This window comes from Asterias rubens, chromosome 1, assembly GCF_902459465.1.
Source record: "Asterias rubens chromosome 1, eAstRub1.3, whole genome shotgun sequence".
Lineage (NCBI taxonomy): Eukaryota > Metazoa > Echinodermata > Asteroidea > Forcipulatida > Asteriidae > Asterias > Asterias rubens.
The window spans coordinates 17,769,949-17,791,517 of record NC_047062.1 but is presented as its reverse complement, the minus strand read 5'-3'; the positions used below and the strand labels follow the sequence as shown (position 1 = coordinate 17,791,517).

The 21,569-nt window shown below is 38.4% G+C and overlaps 1 protein-coding gene across 1 annotated transcript in view; it reads right to left on the bottom strand.

The window, feature by feature from the left end:
• Positions 1-1,435: 1,435 nt before the first annotated feature.
• Positions 1,436-21,569, bottom strand: part of LOC117291387 (chromatin-remodeling ATPase INO80-like) — a 34,104-nt gene continuing 13,970 nt past the window's right edge. The window contains exons 15-30 of the mRNA XM_033773043.1: positions 20,944-21,146; positions 20,210-20,294; positions 19,709-19,826; positions 19,093-19,178; positions 18,496-18,690; positions 17,614-17,753; positions 17,114-17,380; positions 15,901-16,198; positions 15,597-15,731; positions 15,204-15,423; positions 14,596-14,723; positions 14,187-14,281; positions 13,028-13,259; positions 4,865-4,967; positions 2,162-2,250; positions 1,436-1,594 (exon numbers count right to left, since the gene is read on the bottom strand). Of these exons, the coding sequence (XP_033628934.1) occupies positions 1,436-1,594; positions 2,162-2,250; positions 4,865-4,967; positions 13,028-13,259; positions 14,187-14,281; positions 14,596-14,723; positions 15,204-15,423; positions 15,597-15,731; positions 15,901-16,198; positions 17,114-17,380; positions 17,614-17,753; positions 18,496-18,690; positions 19,093-19,178; positions 19,709-19,826; positions 20,210-20,294; positions 20,944-21,146 (2,553 nt within the window). The remainder of the gene's footprint in view (positions 1,595-2,161; positions 2,251-4,864; positions 4,968-13,027; positions 13,260-14,186; positions 14,282-14,595; positions 14,724-15,203; positions 15,424-15,596; positions 15,732-15,900; positions 16,199-17,113; positions 17,381-17,613; positions 17,754-18,495; positions 18,691-19,092; positions 19,179-19,708; positions 19,827-20,209; positions 20,295-20,943; positions 21,147-21,569) is intronic.

Here is a 21,569-nt window from a genome sequence, read left to right as displayed (position 1 = left end):
ACACTGCCAGCAACTGTTTTTGTTCCTTTAAGATTGACAAAAAAAAGAGAGTTTGCTTCAGCTCTGCGATAGAATGGATACATTGACATTTGGAGAGCCTTCATTAGTTTCTGATCGTGGCAATGACTTTGACCTTGACGGGAGACGATGATTGTTAAGAGCTAAATGATACGATCAATCAATCTCGGAGAGCAGTTCTTTAAAAGCTTCTATGTTTGAAAACCTTCATCCTCTCTGAAAACTCAATGAATTCACCCTCGTAATCACTTCATCTTCAAAAGGATGTGTCAGAGTACGTCAATAGATACACGAACTTGACACAGAGCTTGCCTTTTTGAGGGATGTTTTTCTTACACACTTTGAAAGGAAAGTGGAGGTAGCTGTTGCAAACTGCAGGCATGATATTTGGCCCTTGGGTCAATCACTGAGAGCAGTTCTTATACAGCTTTTATATTTGAAAACCGGCGAAAACAGCCATGTGACGTCAAAATTTGCTTCGCATTCGCAGGAAGTATGAACCGGGCTGAACACAAATTAATAATGTAGTATTTAAAATCTACGGAGAGGTTTATAGATATTACATGTTGCTGCCAATGTTGAACGACCTTCACTTTAATCTATGATCTACTTTACGGAATCCTCATCAACCTGACTAATTGATAAAGTGATGTAGAAGCTATCGAAAGCCAGCTTTCTCAGTCCAGACTAAGTGATTGATGGTTGCGAATCAAAAATTAAGTGATCTTAGATTTTTTAGTAGAATATGATTGGAAAAGTGCAGAGTGTAAGGTGATTTTCACACATCGGTGAAGGGAACATACACCAAATACTATTGCTTTTTATTAAATATAAATTTTTACTTATATATGGGGTCGAACAAAGACAAATTTACAAGAGCAGGATTTGAACCTCATCCTTCTGGATTACTGTGCTGGTGCTTTACCAACTGAGCTATGTAGCCCTATATTGGCAGTCTCCCTATTTCCTCAATATATTTTCGTTCCGGGGTGCCACCACTCAAGGGCAATTCAACCTGTTACTGCCGTAAAGCAAGGGCTCACCTTAACGCGATGCAAATTCTTATTCAAAATATCAAATAATAAACCATAAATTTGTAATTAATTTGGGGTTAAACAAAGAACAATTTTACTTGAGCTGGACCAGAACCTACCACCTCCCGAGTACTGCACCGGCTCTCTACTTAACTTGTCTTTGTTCAAACCAAATTAAATTGGGAAGTTATAGTAAGGTTTGCAGTACGCCATGTAATTATAATCTCTTAATGAGTTGGGGTAGTTCTGAAACTGTTCTTTTCATAACCACCCCAACTCGTTAAGAGATTATCATTACACGGTGTTATCGCAAACCCTACTATTTTTATCGTCTTTCAGCCATGCAAAGTTTCAAATCCTACAAATTGAGAAGTGTTAGGGTTTCAACTCACCACACTGAGGGGACTCGGAACTCCAGAGTCTAAACTGATCATGGAGTCTTCACCATCGATGGATACATTGGTGCTGTCGGACACCAGTGGTCCTCCTACTAGGGGAGCGGCTAACACATCTCCCTTCAGTTTCTTGTCGGTATCTTTCTTCTGAAAGAATTAAATTCGGAAATAGGAAAGGATTGTTGAGTTTAATAGATTTTGTTATTTCTTGTCATATCTTTGCAAAAATTGTGCTTGCTAAATTTCATATGCGTATGTGGGTTGTCGGAAACAAAATATCTTACCATCTTTTATTCACTTGACACAATACTTATGATGGAAGTAAATAACATCAGATAATACTCTATAACTCTGGAATATCAACTCTTTTTTTTTTAAACATTTACTATTTTGAATGGCTCCCAAGCATAAAACATGTTTTATACAATTAGGTTGAGGGCACCATATTCTGCCAGTCTATCACAAATTATATTCAAACTAAGAATTGCGAGGCCAAACTTAGAATTCATAGCTTTACATTTCATTGACATGAGAATAACTTCAATAAATGAGTAGTATGAACAATTATATTTTGACATCATATTTTCAAATTCTAACAATATTTTTGGTTGAACAATGACAAGGAATTCAGTCTAATGTTCTGGCACGTAAAGCTTGAAAAATGAGTGTGATGAGAAATTCCAGCTGTAGTTTCAAGCCGAGAGATTGACCTACCAGTTCAGCGTACTTGTCCCTCTTCCTCTTTCGATCCTTCGCTCGATAGCGCTCTTCAGTTAACTTCTTCTCACGCTGTCGTTCATGAACTTCAGAGGAAAAATTAAAATAAAATATTACAGACTGCCTTTTTGAAAAAGGAAAGAGTAGGACCTTTATTTCCAAAATAGCTGCCCAACACATTTTTAAAGAAACCAAATGGGCTTTTTTCAAAATTCCTTTTTTTTTCATGTGAAATTGTTGAAATAGATCCTTTTTTTATGGCAAAAAGGAGGCGGCCACTAAAAAGGAAGTGGGGGGGACTCATTTTTTTTTTGTATTTTGCCTTAGGGAAGAAGGATTTTGTTGTTTCAACTTAACACATACAATAATCAAAGAAGAAAAATTCTTCATTCAGTGCTCTCCAACAGATATACATAATTAACAGTCCTGTGAAATTTTAAGCTTGAGCAGTCATTTTACTCACAAGCAAATAGTGAGAAAAAAAACCCACATGCTTTCACTGTTTTCAAACATTCTGCTTTGGTCTTCTTTCAGGCAAAATTAGTTTTAAGGGATCTTTTCCACAATGACAACCTTTTTACCAAGTAAGTTAAGTACACATCTATGAACTCATTACTTTCAAATCTTACCTATATTGTGCACACCCTTTACAGAACTATATCCTTAAAGGCAGTGGACACTATTGGTAATTACTCAAAATAATTATTGCCATAAAACCTTTCTTGGTGACGAGTAATGGGGAGAGGTTGATGGTATAAAACATTGTGAGAAACGGCTCCCTCTGAAGTGCCATAGTTTTCGAGAAAGAGGTAATTTTCCACGAATTTGATTTTGAGACCTCAAGTTTAGAACTTGAGGTCTCCAAATCAACCATCTAAACGCACACAACTTCGTGTGACAAGGGTTATTTTCTTTTCATTATTATCTCGCAAGTTCGATGACCGATTGAGTTTAAATTTTCACAGGTTACTTATTTTATGCATATGTTGAGATACACCAACTGTGAAGGCTAGTCTTTGACAATTACCAATAGTGTCCACTGCCTTTAAACTAAATTGAGCTTGACAACTTCCCTTTAACCGATTGTGAAGTTTTCAGAATAATTCAGTTCTTAATACAACCGTTCAAACAAGTATTAAAGAAAACTGAAAAAACTTTTGATGGATGACTTAATTTGCAAAGTTGTTTGAGTCATCAAACTTATTTTTTGTGTCCTCCTGAAAAGAATTCTCAGGATTAAGACATTTGTTATTGATTTCCTTTTATGGGTGTGCACGGACACATACAAGCACTTCCAATGGCCAATAAATCTGAAACTTCCAAAGGAATTTCTCTGCGGGGAAATTTATGACGGCCAAGGAAGGTCGTTTGGAAAGTGTGCCACATGATGAAACATTCGTGAGAAAAGCAGAACAAACATTATTCTACTCTTTAAAAAAACAAAACAAAAAAAAGCAACCGATCAGGGCAATGATGGAGCACAAATGTTCTATTGACAACGCCAACTGGAGTACATCCAACACTCGCACACATAAATGATTTAATGGTGTAGAGTTTTGAGAAAAAGAATCTACATGTTACATCTGTTCATTTCCCATCTCGCCCATCTTGAGGGTTTCTAAGATAAAAACACAAGTGTTTGTATGTGTGTTTGGAGATGGTTGATTAATAGCGACATGTGTACAATACAAGTGCAATGTATTCTTTCATAACAAGGGCTTTCATTATATCCAAGCCACGAGTTCAATGATTCAAGTTTTTTAAAGTCTTTTTCTTTAAGTACATAATATAAAATTGTCAGCCAAGTTCTTGCTCTTTTATTTGAGATGAGGATAAAAAATGCCAACAATGTCTGCTATTTGTCGGATTGTTCTGTCTGTGTAAACCACTGCCAGCACTTTCAGAGGGAATTGTGAAAGGCTCCTTTCATAGGATAAAACAAACTGTATTGAGGTGACGATGTGGGATACAATGGAATGAAAAATAATATTGACATTTATGACAGACTTAGTTTGTCAGGGCCAAAACTCATCGGGCTGCTTATAATGCACAACAAGTTTTTTCATTTCATTTCATTACAAAAATGAGAATGATAAAGAAAACATATACACCGGAGAAAAAAAAACATAAAAAAGAAGCACCACTGATGGATTTCAAAACAAACTAAAATACTAGGCCTATCGAGTTAACCTCCTGATGCCACAATTTAAGAAACAGACAATAATAAAGGACATTATGGACATTAATAAAACAAGCTTAGCACAACAAAATGTCTGCTTACCAGATCAACTTTACCAGCCCAAATACCATGCAGCAGTTGCGGCTGATATCCTGGTGTTTTGTTTTTTTTGTGTTTAGCAAAGGGTTTTTAAGCAACGAACACACACAACAAAACAGTTAAAAAGCTAAGGTGACCAGGGGGAAGGGGAAAAACATGGAGGGAAACCCCAGAACATGAGTATGTCATCAACATTCTTGTGTTTTAATCAACGCTTTTTAAATTCCTAAATTGTATAGGTATGTATTGTATTGCTTATCTGCTTATAAATTGTAAGATTTGATGAGTGTAGTTTATTTCTATTTTTTTTGTGAAGCGCTTTGAAACCTTGGATAAGATGCTACATGTATGAAAATAATTTCTATTATTATTATGGGGGTCGTTGGGAAAGAGGTGCAAGTAAGAAAGTGTTTCATTCTTACATTTCATTTCAATCTCCTCATTGTCCAGTAGGAGAGAGACGACTTCCTTGGGCTTGAGCTGCTCTGGTTTGAACTGTCCTCCGGTGATGACCATACGCTGGATCTGTGGGAAGTTCAAGATGAGAAGTCAATCATCTTCTTATATCAAATAATCACCATCATAATAATAATATCTATTAAAGGGAAGGTACTTGTTTGGTAATTACTCAAAAACAAATATTAACTTAAAAAACTGACTTGGTAATGAGCATTGGAGAGCTGTTGATAGTATAAAACATTGTGGGAAACGGCTCCCCTCTGAAGTAGCATAGATTTTGAGAAAGAGGTCATTTCTCACTAAAATAATAAAAGACTTCTAGCCAGAATTCTTTTATTCCTATCTGAAAGCACACAAATTCGTCCAACAAGGGTGTTTTTTCTCTCATCATTTTCTCGTAACTTTGATGACCAATTTAGCTCAAATTTTTATGCTTATGTTGGGGTATACCAAGTGAGAATACTGGTCTTTGAAAACTACCAAACGTGTACATTCCCTTTAAAAGACTCCTGGGCCAAGTTTCAAGGCACAAAAAACTCTTGCTTAGCTAAAACAGGTTTACCAGCCAAAATAACGTACATTTACTATTGCAGTGACTGGTATCCCACTCATTTCTTGCTAAGTAAAGGAATTTGCTAAGCATTATTTTCTGCTTAACAGTTTTATGAAATTGGGCCCTGGTGATCAGGAACACAGTTTTGCTGATGCTGGTCCAAAGGGACAAAATTAAGCTTGGGCGCTATCGATTTATTTTATTCACGATATATCTCCGACAACATATCGCGATATTCGATATAATCGCGATTAATGAAATTTGACATCATCAGTCTTAAAACTCAAAGTGAAAGTTGAAGAAGAGACAGTCCTAGCATAAGAGAGGTGTTCTAATGACCTATTCTTCTGGTTTTACTCCAAACCTATGGGGTGCAAGATGTCTCAGCTAGCAAATACATCGCGATATTTAATCGATATATCGCGATATTAAAACCAAATCCATCCGATATCGAAATCGTGTCCAAATTAATATCGCGATATTCGATAATATCGTGATATCGCCCAAGCTTAGACAAAATGAATAAATTTTTGGACTTCAAGTGCATGTGTCCATCGCAAGAAGAGAACAAATATAAATACACCTAATCTTGCGGTCAACTCGATTTTTTTTCTATTTGAATCAATGTAACCAAACCAAGGCTGGAAGGAAAAATAGTCTGGTTCATTTTATGGGATAAAAGGAACCATTATAAAACTTCCAGCCTCCTATGTTCCCAAGTTCCAACGATAATTATATAGAAGCAGAGCTGCCAACATTTGCATCTTGCAATCAGGGAGATTTGGTACAACAGTCAGATATTCCAAATGAAATTCAACATATTAGAAAACAAGTTTCCACAACCAGTGAGACTCTAAAAATTTAGTAACTAAAACGTGGACAGATTGGTTTAGTTTGAGGGAACTTTCTGCATAATCGAGGAGAGGCGGCAGCCATGTACAAATTTACTCTACGACAACTATAAATGAAAATGTACATAGTCTTATTCCCCTCCAAAAGCTAGATGTGAAACTGACTTCTCTCTGCATCAGTGTGTAATTCCCACGGCTCCCATAAAACACAAAGGCATTTACAGACTAAATATCGCTCAAACTTATCGCGGGTATTTGATTTTCCTTTGGGATGGAGTCTCCTATTAGGATTGAAATGTGAGTCCATTTAGTTTCTATTTCTGTAGCGTGATTTTAACCACAATCCTTAAAACAAATTACGCAGAATGTGTATTTATATATCTGTAGGGAAATAGAGACACTGAGGCCTGACATATGGCTGTAATGAAGCAGAAATTGTGCAAAGTTGCTTTATGAACTAGCCAGATGTGTATATAATCTCTCAATACTTTGGGATCAAATTGCAATTGGTATCAATACTGTGGGTAGAATATCAGTTGTTCTTTTTAATATAATTGTTTATCCAGCTGATTTTGACTTCTGCTGGAGAGAACCCACACACACAAAAAGTCACCGGTCCAAAATTGAATCCTTTTTTGAGTTCATTCATTAACATTTTGAAATCTGTAATTTAAAACGAATCAAAGATATAGAATAATAATTCAGGCCTGTATGGTTAGTTTTTGAGAGGGCAAGGGTACCAAGGCATTTTCTCCTTGGTAAAAGGCACCCTAAGACTCTATGAGGAAATTGTAAATTTCTACTGGAGCATTTCAAGGGCACCAAGGCAACATGACTAAGGGTCATGGTGGTAATCGCCTTTGTTGCCTCCGTTAAGTATCAGGCGTGATAATTTGGTTTGATCATAAACAAAGATTATAGAGCGCCGCAAGGCGCAAGATGCGGAACTCGGGCTGAAATGTGAAATCCCACTGGACGCCATTTCGGCAAGTAACTCTTTTGATACAACAGTAGATCAGTGCAGATCAGTGCAGACAATGACCATTCCTATCAATGGGAAACAAAACATTCACTTGCTGAAATGGCGCCCATGGGTATTTCACGTTCCAACAATAGATAAAGCTTGAGTTCCGCATCTTGCGCCTTGCGGCGCTCTATAATCTTTGTCATAAACCGATGTGTGATATTAGCACTGTACACTCCTTTTCCAAATCCTGTAGGCATAATACTGGGGTGGGGTTGGAACCCATGACCCCCAGCATTCTAGAGCCAACAACTTAACCACAAGACCACCCAACGTGCCTGGTGGCGACAGACTAGTTTTGAATCTTGTAATTCGCAGCGGTTACCGTTAACAATTGAATATCAGGCCTGGAATTTCATTTTTGAACATGTTGAAAGGGCAAGGCTATTTTCATTTTGCAAAGGGCACTTTCATTGGAAAATCTTAAAGTCAATGGGAAACTTTAGAAGGGCAACAAGGCCAAGACCAGGGGCATCTGTACGGCGGCCGTGGCCTCCATGGCCTGCGTGTAATTCCAGGCCTGGAATATAATGTCATAATTGCATTGGGGATAAAGACCAGTCATTTCCAGTGAATGGTAACACCAAATTACTATTGTAATCTGATTTGTACAAATTAAAAAACTAACAATGAAAACATTTCATTCAGTGTATGACACAAGGTTCTGTGGCCTTCTGCTGGCAATGCAAATACAATATTTTGTCCCAGCAGAAGCAAGCTGTACCATTTTATGGCCGAATATTCCTGAACATGAGGAAGCAATCCCAATGCTATTCGATTGGCCAACAAATTGTAACAGGCAGTTGAAACCATTGGCTGTACATGTTTGTCATTGCACAGTTATCACAAACTGTACATTCACTACTAAATCGCCTAAAAACAGTCTTGCGAAAACACAAAGTTTGACAAATTTTGGAGCTACAAAAACTTTAACAGACAATTCCACCGGTTATTGGTTGTATGAAGAAAATAACAGCTATTTTTCCATTAGTCTGATAAAAAAAAGTCTGGATTAAGTTTTTAAGTTTGAAATTTCCCGTTCCTGTTTAAGCAACCAAGAAACAAGAGTGGTTGATTTGATTTGTGTCTACAGTCGGAAAGCAGATTTTAATAAACGGAGGCAACATTTTCCTCTGAACTTGAATGTGAAAAGTCAATGACTCTCATACCTTTAAAACATACTAACAATATCCCACAGGCTTCTAACTTGAAGGTTTTTTTTTCTTCTGGTGTTTCAGAACACAGCTATTCAGACACATCTAACCACATAAGGTGGAAACCACATCATTATGTACAAGCAAGACTTGAGGAGCGACATACACACTACTCTCCCCCCCCCCTGTTTTAGTAGTCTGATCCCTAAGAGCAACGCCCCAAGAAAAAAGGTTGTCCTTAAAGTCACTTGGGGTTTTTTTCCTGTGTAATATTTGTGAATGAGGTCCAAGGGCCTGTTGTGAATCCAAACATGTCACCTGAAAACGGACAACCGCCTAATCTTATTTCAGGGAGTCTTGACATGCCCTCTGGCCCTTGGGGCAGAAAAAATGTTGGGGACGGACCAAAAAGAGCGAGAGAGGAGAGAAAGAAGCCCCCCCCCCCCTCAAAAATCTGATGAACATGTAACCTGTCACCACTAGAGGTCAAAGGTTAATTGATTGAAAGACACCGGCTGCGTAAACAGAGACTTTGCTTAATCCTCCCTCCAATAAAGTATAAAATTTTATACCTGTTTGTTCTCCGATTTCCGAGAGGGGTTTCCTTACTCTAGACGGTTAGCGGGGAAATACTTGACCGTTGATGTCACCCTCATTGTCATGGGCACTTTGTACATGTGTATTTTGTGTCTATTTTTTTTTTGCACTGTCAGACTGAACTGCCATCCCTTGCTTTTGGTTGGTCTATATAAATTTGTCAAATAATTACAGAGCTATTCAGAATATAACAGAAAGCTTGAGGTGTTTCGTGTTACACGTGGAGAAATTATTACATCTCGGGTGTCAATATAGAGTTTCTTATTGCTTTTATCTAGGATAAAGGCACACTTTTTAGATTGTGAAATCTAAGAAACCAAATGACGAGCGCTCGCTCGCACCAATTTGGCCTGGAGATCTGCTAGAATATTTTGCAAATCGAACACTTTGGATCTTAAAGATGCCAGATCAAATATTTGGCTGACTTTACCCCCAAATTTAGATTTCAATTTTAAACAGGTACTTTTATACATTCAAGAAAGTTAAAAAGTTCCATTCAAGGCCCATCATAAGTCACGGATATATCAAAAACCCAAATTGTTTTAGGAAGTAATTTTCTTCTTTTGACCTGATTTTCACTTGACAAAATCATTCAAAATTTTATTTGGCGTCCATCGGCCAAACAACTTTGTAAGTTACTTGTATTTTGTACATTGTATGTAGCATATGTTTAAGTTTTTTGTATGTTTTTCATATTGAAACAGCACCATATGTCAAAAATTGTTCTGGGAAAACATATACAAATTTTGTCAAGTGAAAATCAGGTCAAAAGAAGAAATTACTTCTTAAAACAATTTGGATTTTTGCTTTATCCATAAATCATTTTTTAAATATCTATTTATCTTTTGTAACAATGAATTTTCTAATCAATCACTTCAATAAACAAACAAATTTCAAAGACAAAATAAAACCTGCAAAACTAATTCCCAAAACTTAGCCATTGGCACAATTAATTAAAGACTGTCCTTAATAATCAGCCATGGTTCCAATTATATCAGCTGATAACAACAGTAATTCAAAACTTCTGCTTTGAGCTTTGTCGTGATCAGCATTGGATATTCATATCCAAACTGCTTGTTCACTGGCAGGCACTGTAACTTGCTAAGCAGACTACTCATGCTAAGCAAGCTTAAACGGTGAGATCCTTGACCTCATGGCCAGTGCACACTGAAGTTAAAACCCCTACAAAGCCTCCGAGGCATTGCCGCTAATACAATAATGGCTATGTGATAAGTTGAGCAACTTAGCGGGACATTAAGTGCTACCTCTCAGCTCCCCGGTTGAGAAACCAGTAGGGGAGACACGGAGTAGGTGTACATAAACCCACCGCTTAGATACACAACATGAGAGTCCCACTGTTTGTTCAGGAGCTTCAGGGTCCCCCTAGGTTTATAATTGCCGCTTGATAGAGTACGTGTCAGAAGGCTGCAAACAGCTCCCCAACCATCAACAGGCCTGACCGCTTCCTCAGACGGTAATTGTCTTCAGGTATGCACCTGGACAGCCTTCTGGCAGCAGGAGGGATGCCGGCTTTTTTTAGCTGATGTACTTTCCAAACCGAGGGGATAAAGGTGTGAGGGGCCCAGGGTGTCGGCGAACAACACAAAGAGCCGGCCCTTCTGTGTCTAATTGTCTACAGGTATACAGGTGGGCTGAGTCTTGCAGCCAGGTCAAGCATGGAGAGCCACGACCTCTATCTGATGGACTCTCAATTACTCTACGTGTGAAGGGTCACAGTAGGGTGCCCCTTGTCCGAGGTGTTAAACAAACCAACTTTGGGTAACCCGATGCCCGCTCGCCTGTTTCTGGTTTCTGGTCACGTTTCCCATCCACCCCCAAAAAATGAGAAAAATCTGGTTTCTGTTCCGGGGCGAGTTTTTGCAGCTTTATTTCAAAAGGTAATCCTGACAAAGTAATGATATTAAAATAACAGCACTACTGTGTCCAAATTGTGTTACCTCCAGGGCTATCAGATGATTGTGTGATTAACAAAGTAATGGTTTCATGTAGGATTTGAGAGTTTCCAGGTGGGCTTTACAAATAATTCATCAATGATCGATCGACCATTGCTTTAAAAAAATTATTTTTAAATGGTTTATTTCAATGAGATTTTTGGAGCGGGTGTTCGTTTGTGAATGCTGTTGCCAGAGATGCAATTAGTACTTGCTGTCACATTGTTGAACGTGGATGGACTCGACATTCTTGTGAAAATACAGTGCATTTTTTTGCTGTTTTCTCAGCAGATAATATACACTGTATTTAGCTGAAACTTTCGCAGGTGACTTTTATTGTATCTTTTATTTTGCCTATAAAACCAGCTTTACGTTGACAAAAAACAACCTACACATGTTGGGATACACCAAGTGAGAATACTGGTTTTTGACAATTACCGAGGGAGTCCAGTGCCTCTAACTACGAATGTCGAAATCGCTGTGTAAATGAGGCATGTATTTGATTGATCGAATATGGGAAGAAAATCCACAAGACCATAGGACCTGTAGTTTACATTTTTTCCTGGACCAGAATCGTTATTACCTAATTACAATCAAAATGAGAAGAAAAAACTACGTACAGCACTATGAGAATATTGTTCTCATTTTGTCTTATTGGTTAGTATACGTTGATACTCAACAAAATTAAAAGACATTTAAATCAGTCTCCATTTGAACATCAGTTTTGTTATTAAGCCCGGTTCATACTTCCTGCGAATGCAAATGCGAAGCGAATTAGACGTGAATTCGACGTCACAACCCACCTTTCGCAGCGATATTCGCAAGTGAGTTGAGCAGAGTTTAACTGCTGCGAATTATTCGTTGCGAATTTGTGACGCCAACATTCGTATCGCATTCGCATTCGCAGGAAGTACGAACCGGGCTTTAGATATTATTATTATTATTCAAATGAAAAACACACGACCGATAGACTTGTTTGTTTGTTTGTGAGTTAACTAGCCCAAGACTGACATCACTGGCCTCAGGCCTGCTGACAAGTGTTACTTTCGAGCCCTGATCAAAGAGGAACTTAGCAACCCACATGCACACTGTACCCTTGTGTGTTGAAAAACCCTTATAAACAGCTAAGAAAAGTTTCTGAAGGCTCTTTTGAATGATAAAGGCCGGATACTTCCAAGAGGCAACAAAGACAATTGCCTCCATTGCCCCTGGTCATTGCCTTGGTGCCTCTCAAAATGTTCCAATTAAAAAATTACAATTTTCTCATAGAGGTGCCCTTTACAGAAAACAAAGCATCATGTCTGATATAAATAATACAAAATCTTCAAAATTAATACCAATGTTCAAATCTTGCTGTATTCATTTTGTCTTTGTTCAACCTAAAAAGAAAGACAAACTTATCCCTTTCAACTTGAAATCAAAATCAAATAAATAAAAAATGAAATCAAAATTTTGTGGGACATAAATTGTTTGTTTAGTGGTGTATGATTTGAATTGGTTTATGAGAAGTAAAACCAGCTGTTTCAATAAATAACCTGAGCAAAATCACCAAAAAGGGGTAATTTTTAAAGGGTTAAAGGCAGTGGACACTATTATATTGGTAATTGTGAAAGACTAGTCTTCACAGTTGGTGTTCCCAACATATGCATAAAATAACTAACCTGTAAAAATTTGAGCTCAATCGGTCAATCGAAGTTGTGAGATAATAATGAAAAAAAAAAACCCACCCTTGTAGACGAAGTTGTGTGTGTTTAGATGGTTGATTTCAAGACCTCAAGTTCTAAACCTGAGGTCTCGAAATCAAATTTGTGGAAAATTACTTCTTCTCATAAACTATGGCACTTCTGAGGGAGCTGTTTCTCACAATGTTTTATACCATCAACCTCTCCCCATTACTCATCACCAGGAAAAGTTTCATGCTAATAATTATTTTGAGTATTTACCAATAGTGTCTATTGCCTTTAAAGAGCTAAAGAGCTAGAAAAATGTTCCTACCTCGCTTTTCTCCCTGGCTCGTTGCAGGATCTTCTCCTCGATGGTACCCTTGCATATTAGCCGGTACACAGTAACCTGTTTGGTCTGGCCGAGACGATGAGCCCTGTCCATGGCTTGTTGGTCTACGGTTGGATTCCAGTCACTGTCGTAGAAGATTACCGTATCCGCAGCAGTCAGATTGATCCCCAGACCCCCGGCCCTCGTACTCAACAGGAAGACAAAGATATCCGATCTGAAAAAAGCGGAAAAATTTTGATTTAATGTGTGGTGATTTATTTTCTAGTTGGTAAGACATAGAATTGCAAAGGTCGTGGGTTCGAATCCAACTTGAGTGTTATGCCTATTCACAGAGCTCGGGTAAGTACTGAGTATACATGTACAGTGCTTACACAGGCAAAACCAAAATTAAAACCCTTACGTACATTTCACATTTTCTTGGGAAAAAAAATATATATGTTTATGGATATGTATTTGTTTGTACTTGTTTTATGCCTCTGAAGAAGGCCATCTACCCTACTCATGATATATATCACCTGTCACCAGGATTTTCTTGTCTGCAACTCAACGGTTTCAACAGACCCTCCACAAGTCGTAGTAAGAAACTTATTTTTCTGTTGTTGTATCCATTCGGGGTGATCCCATTGAGTTGCTTGTATCTTGTTTTTAATTGTTACAACCATTTCCATTTTTTTCTATAAATGGATATGAATTTGTTTGTACTTGTTTTATGCCTCTGAAGAAGGTCCGGTTTGGATCAAAAGCTAAGGCCATCTACCCTACTCATTGTAGGTATAAAATAAACAATAAAAACTACAAAGGATAGCCACCTTGTCCACCAGTCTGTGTAGGTAAGAGATTGTAACTTTCTAAGACCAGGGTCCAATAAGCCATTTGCGTGTTAGATTTGAATAAAAGTCTGGTACAATTACTTGCTTAGTCACACGTTATTGCTTACATCGAGTTCCTCAGACTATAGAGACAGTTGCAGTAGTTTTGTTCAAGCATTTATAAACAAAACGGTCAGTTTGAAATGAAGCCGTCCTCTTACGATAACAACTGAAGTTCCCCAAGTGATGGGGTAAGATGTTCTCCTTTAAATAAAAGTGTGGAACATACCACATGGGCTGCACTATTTCGTAATCTTTTAACTCTGTCATACCTGCTCTGGAAATCAGCAACCATATCTCTTCGGTCCGATATCTTAGACGAACCGTCTAGTCTGATGTAGGTGTGTTTTCTATGCCACATGTACTCCTATAAATGAAAATAATTGGTGAGACATTGATTAAACAGGGATGTGGTAGACAGTTGAAAAAAACTATCAGCACAATGCATGAAAGCTTGCGGGAGCAAAGCCTGCTAACATTCGTATATCTTTGGTTTTAAGAGCCCTACTCAGCAATATGATTTTATCTTCATATCCTTATGAATTTGTTCTTAGTTATATAAATAAAAAATAAAAAAATCTAATTCATTATTTTATTATTTTTCACCCTTAAAAATACCCCTGATTTCTGGTAAAAATGGAGAAATCACATCTCAAGACTCAGGTATTTCCTCTGTCTTACCTCCAGGAGATCAATCATCCGAGTCATCTGAGAGTAGATGAGGACTCGATGTCCCTGCCTCTTGAGTCTCTTGAGTAAGGCATCTAAGACGTACAACTTCCCCGAGTCTGTGACTAAATACTGCTTATCTGAAAAGATAAATGTGTCAAAGGAACATTACAGAATTGGTAAGACAAACTCGTCTAAGATCACAGATTAACATAAGACTTTTCAAACAGTCTAATGGTGATGATTGTAGAAAACATCCCTTGAAATATTTCTGTCTGAAATGTCATATTTGATGAGAAACAGTTGGAGTTCATCACTCAGTGAGCGTTTTATTCATTTTTTTTAAAGGGGTAAAGCGAAAATGTGTAATCAGTTTTTCACTACTTTCTCGTGACCCAGATGGTCGATCGATCTCAAACTTCTACAGTTTTGTAAATTTAAGTTTTAGATGTAAGAGAAAAACCCAAGAGACTTATTCCAGGGGAAAACCCACGCAGTCAAGTAGGGACTGAAAAACCAATACACATCGTGCCCTCGGTGGGATTTAAACCTGGGTCCCTGAAGTGGAAGGCGCAGCAAGACACCACTACAGCAGCCCAACTGCATATGAAGCAACTTACCTGGTATCTGTATTCTGGACCATCCATGGTACGGCTGGACGGCACTCATGCCCCCAAGAGGTTCAGGAAACAGCGCCCCCGTCTGACCCTGTCGGTAGTGGTCAGGTGATCCATGATTGACACACAGCCAAGCCTCCAGTGACCCTCCAAGACTCTCCTTGATCCGGTCGTATTCAGCCTGGCGGTCAATGCAGTAGTGACCTAATACTGGAGCGACCGCCTAGTGTAGGAATTCAATGTTTTTGAATTATTTACATCAAAACATAACAGTTGCTTACAAATAAGGTGAGAGTCATGGCTGACAAAAAGGTCTGAAACTTGGATCAACATTTTAAATTAAAAAAAAGAAAAAAGAAAAACCAATAAAATAAAATAAAAATAAAAACAGCTCACCTTGGGCATGGTTCTGTACATGAATGGTGGTAAAGTGGTCTGACTGCAATCTCTAATGGCGCAGGGTCGATCAGAGACCATTGCTAAGAAGTGACCTGAAGCTGACAACATACCCCCGGCACTAGGTTGTCTCGCCTATGTAAGGGTAAAAAGCAAAGAAAATATATATTTTGTTTTCATTGAGTACTGGCATATTGATTGAGTTTACACCCCATGTGCTGCCCTCTCAAAATGAGACATCATCATAAAGGAAGATCGAATTTGTTTAAGTATGATTTGACTGAATTAATGAAAATTTACTAACCTTCCTCGCTACAGCTGGACTCCTAGGACTCCTCGGACTGCGTGGACTTCTCGGCGACGCCCTACTCGGCGACCGGTCCCCATTCAGCGACCCCTCGTCTGTATCCTGTTCTTTGCTGAGACGGATTCTCCGATGCCAGGGCGACTCCGGCATGGAGTAAAAGTTGTGAGTCACATGAGAGATGAGGGTGGAGGTACGACTGGTGAAGATGAGATCCTGAAGCGGTAAGCTGCCGGTGATGTTGGGTCGACTGGTGACCCAGGAGGGCCAGAGAAGCAGACTACGTCTCCCAAGATTCCTACATAGAGAATTGGATAAGATCAACATTAATAATAATAATTTCTTTAACAATTTCTTATATAGCGCATTTCACAATAACCGTCTCAATGCGCTTTATATTAGTGCCCTGGTCATTGGGCCAAAAACACTTCTTTAATCTTTTTTCAGCTCACAGGGGAGTAACCAACCTCGCACTCCAAAAGTTTTTTTTTATTGTACACAATATCAACCTCTACCCTCCCAGGTACCCATTTATACTCCTGGGTGATGAGAAGGTATCTTGCTCAAGGACACAAGTGTCATGACTGGAACCCGTACCCACACTGTGATGACACCAGAACTTGGAATCCTTCATTTGATGATAGATATAATAATAATAATAATAATAATAATGGACACTTAATAAAGCGCCGGTATCCGCCGCAAGCGGCGCTCATGGCGCTACTCTACAAAGGAACAACAAGCAATGAAAGTAGCAAACAACAAAAATAAGAATATAAACTTTTAACAAAAAGCTTCTCTATAAAAATGAGTTTTTAAACTGTTCTTGAATGTGTTGAGTGATTTGGAGAGTTTTACAGTGTCCGGGAGGGAGTTCCAAAGCTTTGGTGCTGCGCTCTGAAAACTTCTCTCCCCCCATACATGTTTCGTTGTTTTTTCCTGGAGGAGTTTGTGTTTTGTAGACCGTAAGCCACGATGTCCTGGGGTGTATCTGCACAAGATCACTTAAATATGCTGGGGCATCACCTTGCAAGATCTTGAAAATAATGATGCACAGTTTATATTTAACCCTTTGTTGGATGGGAAGCCAGTGCAAGCCGGCTAGCACTGGTGTGATGTGTTCCGTTTTCTTGGTGTAAGATATGGTTGACAGGGGGTCAAGACAAGATGGCGGCAACAAAAAAAAGGTCTATTTTTATACTGAGGAACTTGCCTATAATCTGGTTCTACACTAGTCCCGAGCTCCTTTCCTTCCCACTGGTTCCCGTGGTGGATCCTGTAGGCCGCCTTCATGATGAGGAAGAGGGCCAGCCAACGTGACATCAGCCCCATCACGGTCTGGGCGTGAAGTTCAGCCGCTGACACGTCTATGAACCGCGAGAAGGAAAAGCAGGAACTCCGGGGACGACCGGAGGCGGACGGAGACAGGGAATGGTGGATGTAATCCGGTGAGAAGATAGACAGGGTGCTGCGAAGAATTCTGATGGATAGCGAGAGAAGAAAAAAATAAATTTGATGACCGTTGAACTTGACAGTGAGTGTTTTTACATAAAATGGTCCTGAAAAAAGCACCAAATCTGATAAAGCGCTGATTCTTTGCTTCAGTAAGCAGAGCCATGGAATTGGGCCCTGATCCATCCTGCTCTGTTGCTTAGCCACTTTGTCTGCTTTAGCATCGTTATGAACTTGTGCCCTGTAAATAGTTCTACTCACTTGTTTCTTGTAGTGTCTACTCGATCCACCAATCCCTGATGATGCAGCAGTCTAGGCATTATGTACACTGGAGGATCAAGCTGACAGAAAAATGGCGATCTAGTATCCCGTCTCTCAAACAGCTCAGGGTGGTTACACACCTAGTGAGGAAATAGTAGCCAGGAGATTGTTTAAGTTATCCTCCAGGCATGTCACCACAATGTCTCGCTCTAGACTCCAGGGGAAAAGGGAATTCTTAAAGGGTTTACGTATTTTTTGTACCACACAAAACACAAAAGTCCACAGATTTACATTTACCTACACGGTGTAAAGATTATGATGGTAGAAAGCTTCCCTTAAAATATTACTTGCTGGGGTGCTGTAGTTTTAGAGAAATGAGTAAAACAATTTCTGAAAAATTATTTTAGCATGTACGACTGATTTACGCGACTCTCCTGATAAACTTACTCTGTGATTTTCACTTATTTTCTCAAAATTGTGACGACTATGAATATATTTATTCTTAACATAATAAATAAAACAGACATTTATATTGCGCAGTTACCTATATAAATATACTCTACTGCGCATTACAAGGTATACAAAAAATGCAGAGAAGAAAAATGAAAAAACAAATACACAAACAGAGCAATAAGTCTAGCACATGCACTCTGAACCCTTTGCAGTTTGTTAATCGGTGTGTCAGGCAAACCCAAAAATAAGCTGTTACAATAATCTAACCTGCTTGTTACAAAAGCATGAATAATATTTTAGAATTTTTAGTCTTAACTATAAAACTATACATTTTTTTAAATTAATTTTTTGGGGTGGGTGTTAACAAAAACGGATTTCCGGTTAAAAATGGTGAAATCACATCCCTGGTACATTGAGCGGAAGAGGTACCTTTCTGAACTGCATAACCAGGTTCATGAGGCTACTTGCTGAAGTCTGTGAGGATGGAGACGCTGATGAAGAGGCTGAAGAGGATGAGGAGTTATACGAGGATTGTAAGAGATCCTCAATGGAGATCTTATTTCTTAAAGCTTTATAGAAGAGACGCTGTCTGGTCGTCAGGTGACAATACACAAGGATCTCAATCTGAAACAAATAATAATAATAACAACAATGATCGTTTTTTATAACGCACTTTTCACTCTAACATCATTTACCCTGGTCACTGGGCTATTATTCCTTAAACCATCTCAGCTACCTGGGGAGTATACAGCCTGTGTAACAAATATGCACAACTGAGCTAAATCAATAACAAGAACCATCTCTACCCTCACAGGTACCCATTTACCAACAAATAATCACAGGCATACTACTCGGGTGGGATTTAAACCCACGATGCCTGTTTTTTTTTTTTCACGGAGCTCAGGATACAGTGCATGGGTAAAACTTAATATTCTTTATCCCTGCTGCACAGCATATATTATTACATATACAACATAGTTGCGTAATCGAGATACAACGTTGTCGCACTTTTGCGACGATAATTACCTTATCAGAGAGTTCATTCTCCACATCCCTCTTGATACGACGTAACATGAAAGGCTTCAGAATCATATGTAGTCTTGACAGTTGTTCTGAACAGGGGACAAAAGGTTAAAGGTATCTGTATTCAAGTTCTGGTGGTTAAGTCATCGAAATGTGGGTTTGGGTTTGGGTCCTGGTCGTGAAACTTGTATTATTATCTAGTGGTTTATAAGACAACTCTTTTAGAGTGCATTGTGGCAGCAGAAACACCACAGCCCAATTTCATAAAGCTGCTCAAGCAAAAACATAACAAGTGGTCTTGTCTACTTAAATAAACAGAGCAGAATACCAGTTTAAACATGTAAACCAAGTATTTTAGCCGGTCACCTTACTCTGGTAAACATAATTTTGTTGCGCTTTATAGAATGTTTAAGCAGCTCTATTAAATTGGGCCTGAGTAATTTTGCATTGTTTGTAAGGATAAATGGGTCTCAATATAGTTCAATAACTTCAGAAACCTGTCTTGGAATAAATAATGAGACACCCGTAAAGCGCCATTAGCACTACAGAAATTATCATTGTTATTATTGCAATACGTCCAAACTTTACTGAGGTAAGATAATTTGAGTCTGTGTCTTACCTTCATTAATGCCAGACTGCTTCTCTGCATGACTTTCAATATCCTTTGAAAACCATTCATTGAACTCATCGTGGCTGTCAAATAGTGTCGGCATGATGAAATGAAGCAATGCCCACAGCTAAACAGTCAAGTAAAAAAAAAAAGAAATACAAGGCATTTGACTTTGATTAAACTGGATTAAATGTCAAATGAGCAAGACAAAATATCAGGCATGATATGCGGTCATCGCGAAACAAAATAGGAACACTTTTTTTAGCACAAGGGCTGACCTACATAATTTTTCCCCCAATAAGTTCCCCCTTGATTGTCCTCCAGTGGTGCAAAGATCCAAACAAAATTTAAAAATCCATTGTCTATGGAATGTTACTGAAATGCTTATGAAAAAGATGCACAAGATTCCTACAATTTGTTTGGTAAATTTTTCCAATAAGTGTTTTGGACCATTTTGAAGTGTGGGTAGGGTCACATAACATAAACACCAATAAGGAGATGAACTCTGACCTCTGCCATGCTGTTCTGAATCGGTGTGCCTGTGAGGAGAAGTCTGTTCCGACAGCTGAACTGGAGGAGTAACTTCCACCTTACACTGTATGAATCAATCAATCAATCAATCAACCAATCAATAATGATAGTGAATAATATTTAACATAATATATAAATACTGTATGAATATCATTCAAACAACAATCAAATATCAATCAATCAATCAATCAATCAATCAATCAATGATGATGCAAAACAGATAATATCTCTTTACCCACTTTTCTCAAAATTTCCTTTTTGCAGGGATGTGATAGGCTGTTAGAAAAAAAACTGAACCATGAGCGCACAGCATGAAATATTCATCTTTTGTTTTGAAAGCCCTACACTGCAATCTGGGGTGTTCCATATGGTTTCATCTTCATTTTTTTTTTTTCATTTTTTCTTTTTTTTAGTTTAACAAAAAGAAGGGATTTACGGTTAAAAACAGAGAAATCACATCCCTGTTTTTGGAGTTAAGCCCGGTTCACACTTCCTGCGAAGCGAATTTTACGTAAATTTGACGTCACAACCCTCCTTTCGCAGCGATATTCGCAAGTGAGTTGAGCAAAGTTGAACTGCTACGAATTATTCGTTGCGAGTTTGTGACGTCAACAATCGTATAGCATTTGCATTCACAGGAAACATGAACCGGGCTTTAGGCTGTTTTGCCATGGAAGGGGCGAGGGGCAAGGAGCTCCCGGGAGAAAGCCTACCTGGAGCTGCTCTTGATAGCCTGTGCCTCATCAAGGATCATGTAATGCCACTTGATACGCTGGAAGTATTTAATGTCTTGGATGACAAGCTGGTAGCTGGTGATGAGGATGTGGAACTCACTGTCCACTGTATGAAGGAGATGCTGACTCCAGAACTTACGCAGGATACGACGCTCTTGGGGGTTACCCCAGTAAGGCAGAACCTACATAGACAAAAGGGTCATCAAACTTATATTTTATTGACTAATTCCACAGTGAACAAGTCGCCAATTACAGGAAAAGATAGTACACAAAAATATGTATTATAGCCTATATGTATGTGCATAGTGAACAATACAAATAGATCTTTGGAAAACAAATTAAAGCAAACAATTCAAATTAAATAAATGAAGTCATTTTTTTTCATTTCATTTATGAATTCAGATTGTTAAGCCTAAGACTCTCAGAAAAGTGAACTTAATCGACATAATAGCCAAGAACCCCCATTGAAAGAAGACCCTTTCTTACCCTTCATTACTGCTTCAATCATTTTCTTTTTCCCCTATCAGTAAATTCAACAAACACATTTGTATTGGATACAATTGTGTTGACTTATTCAATTCACTCAAACCTTACTATTACCATGG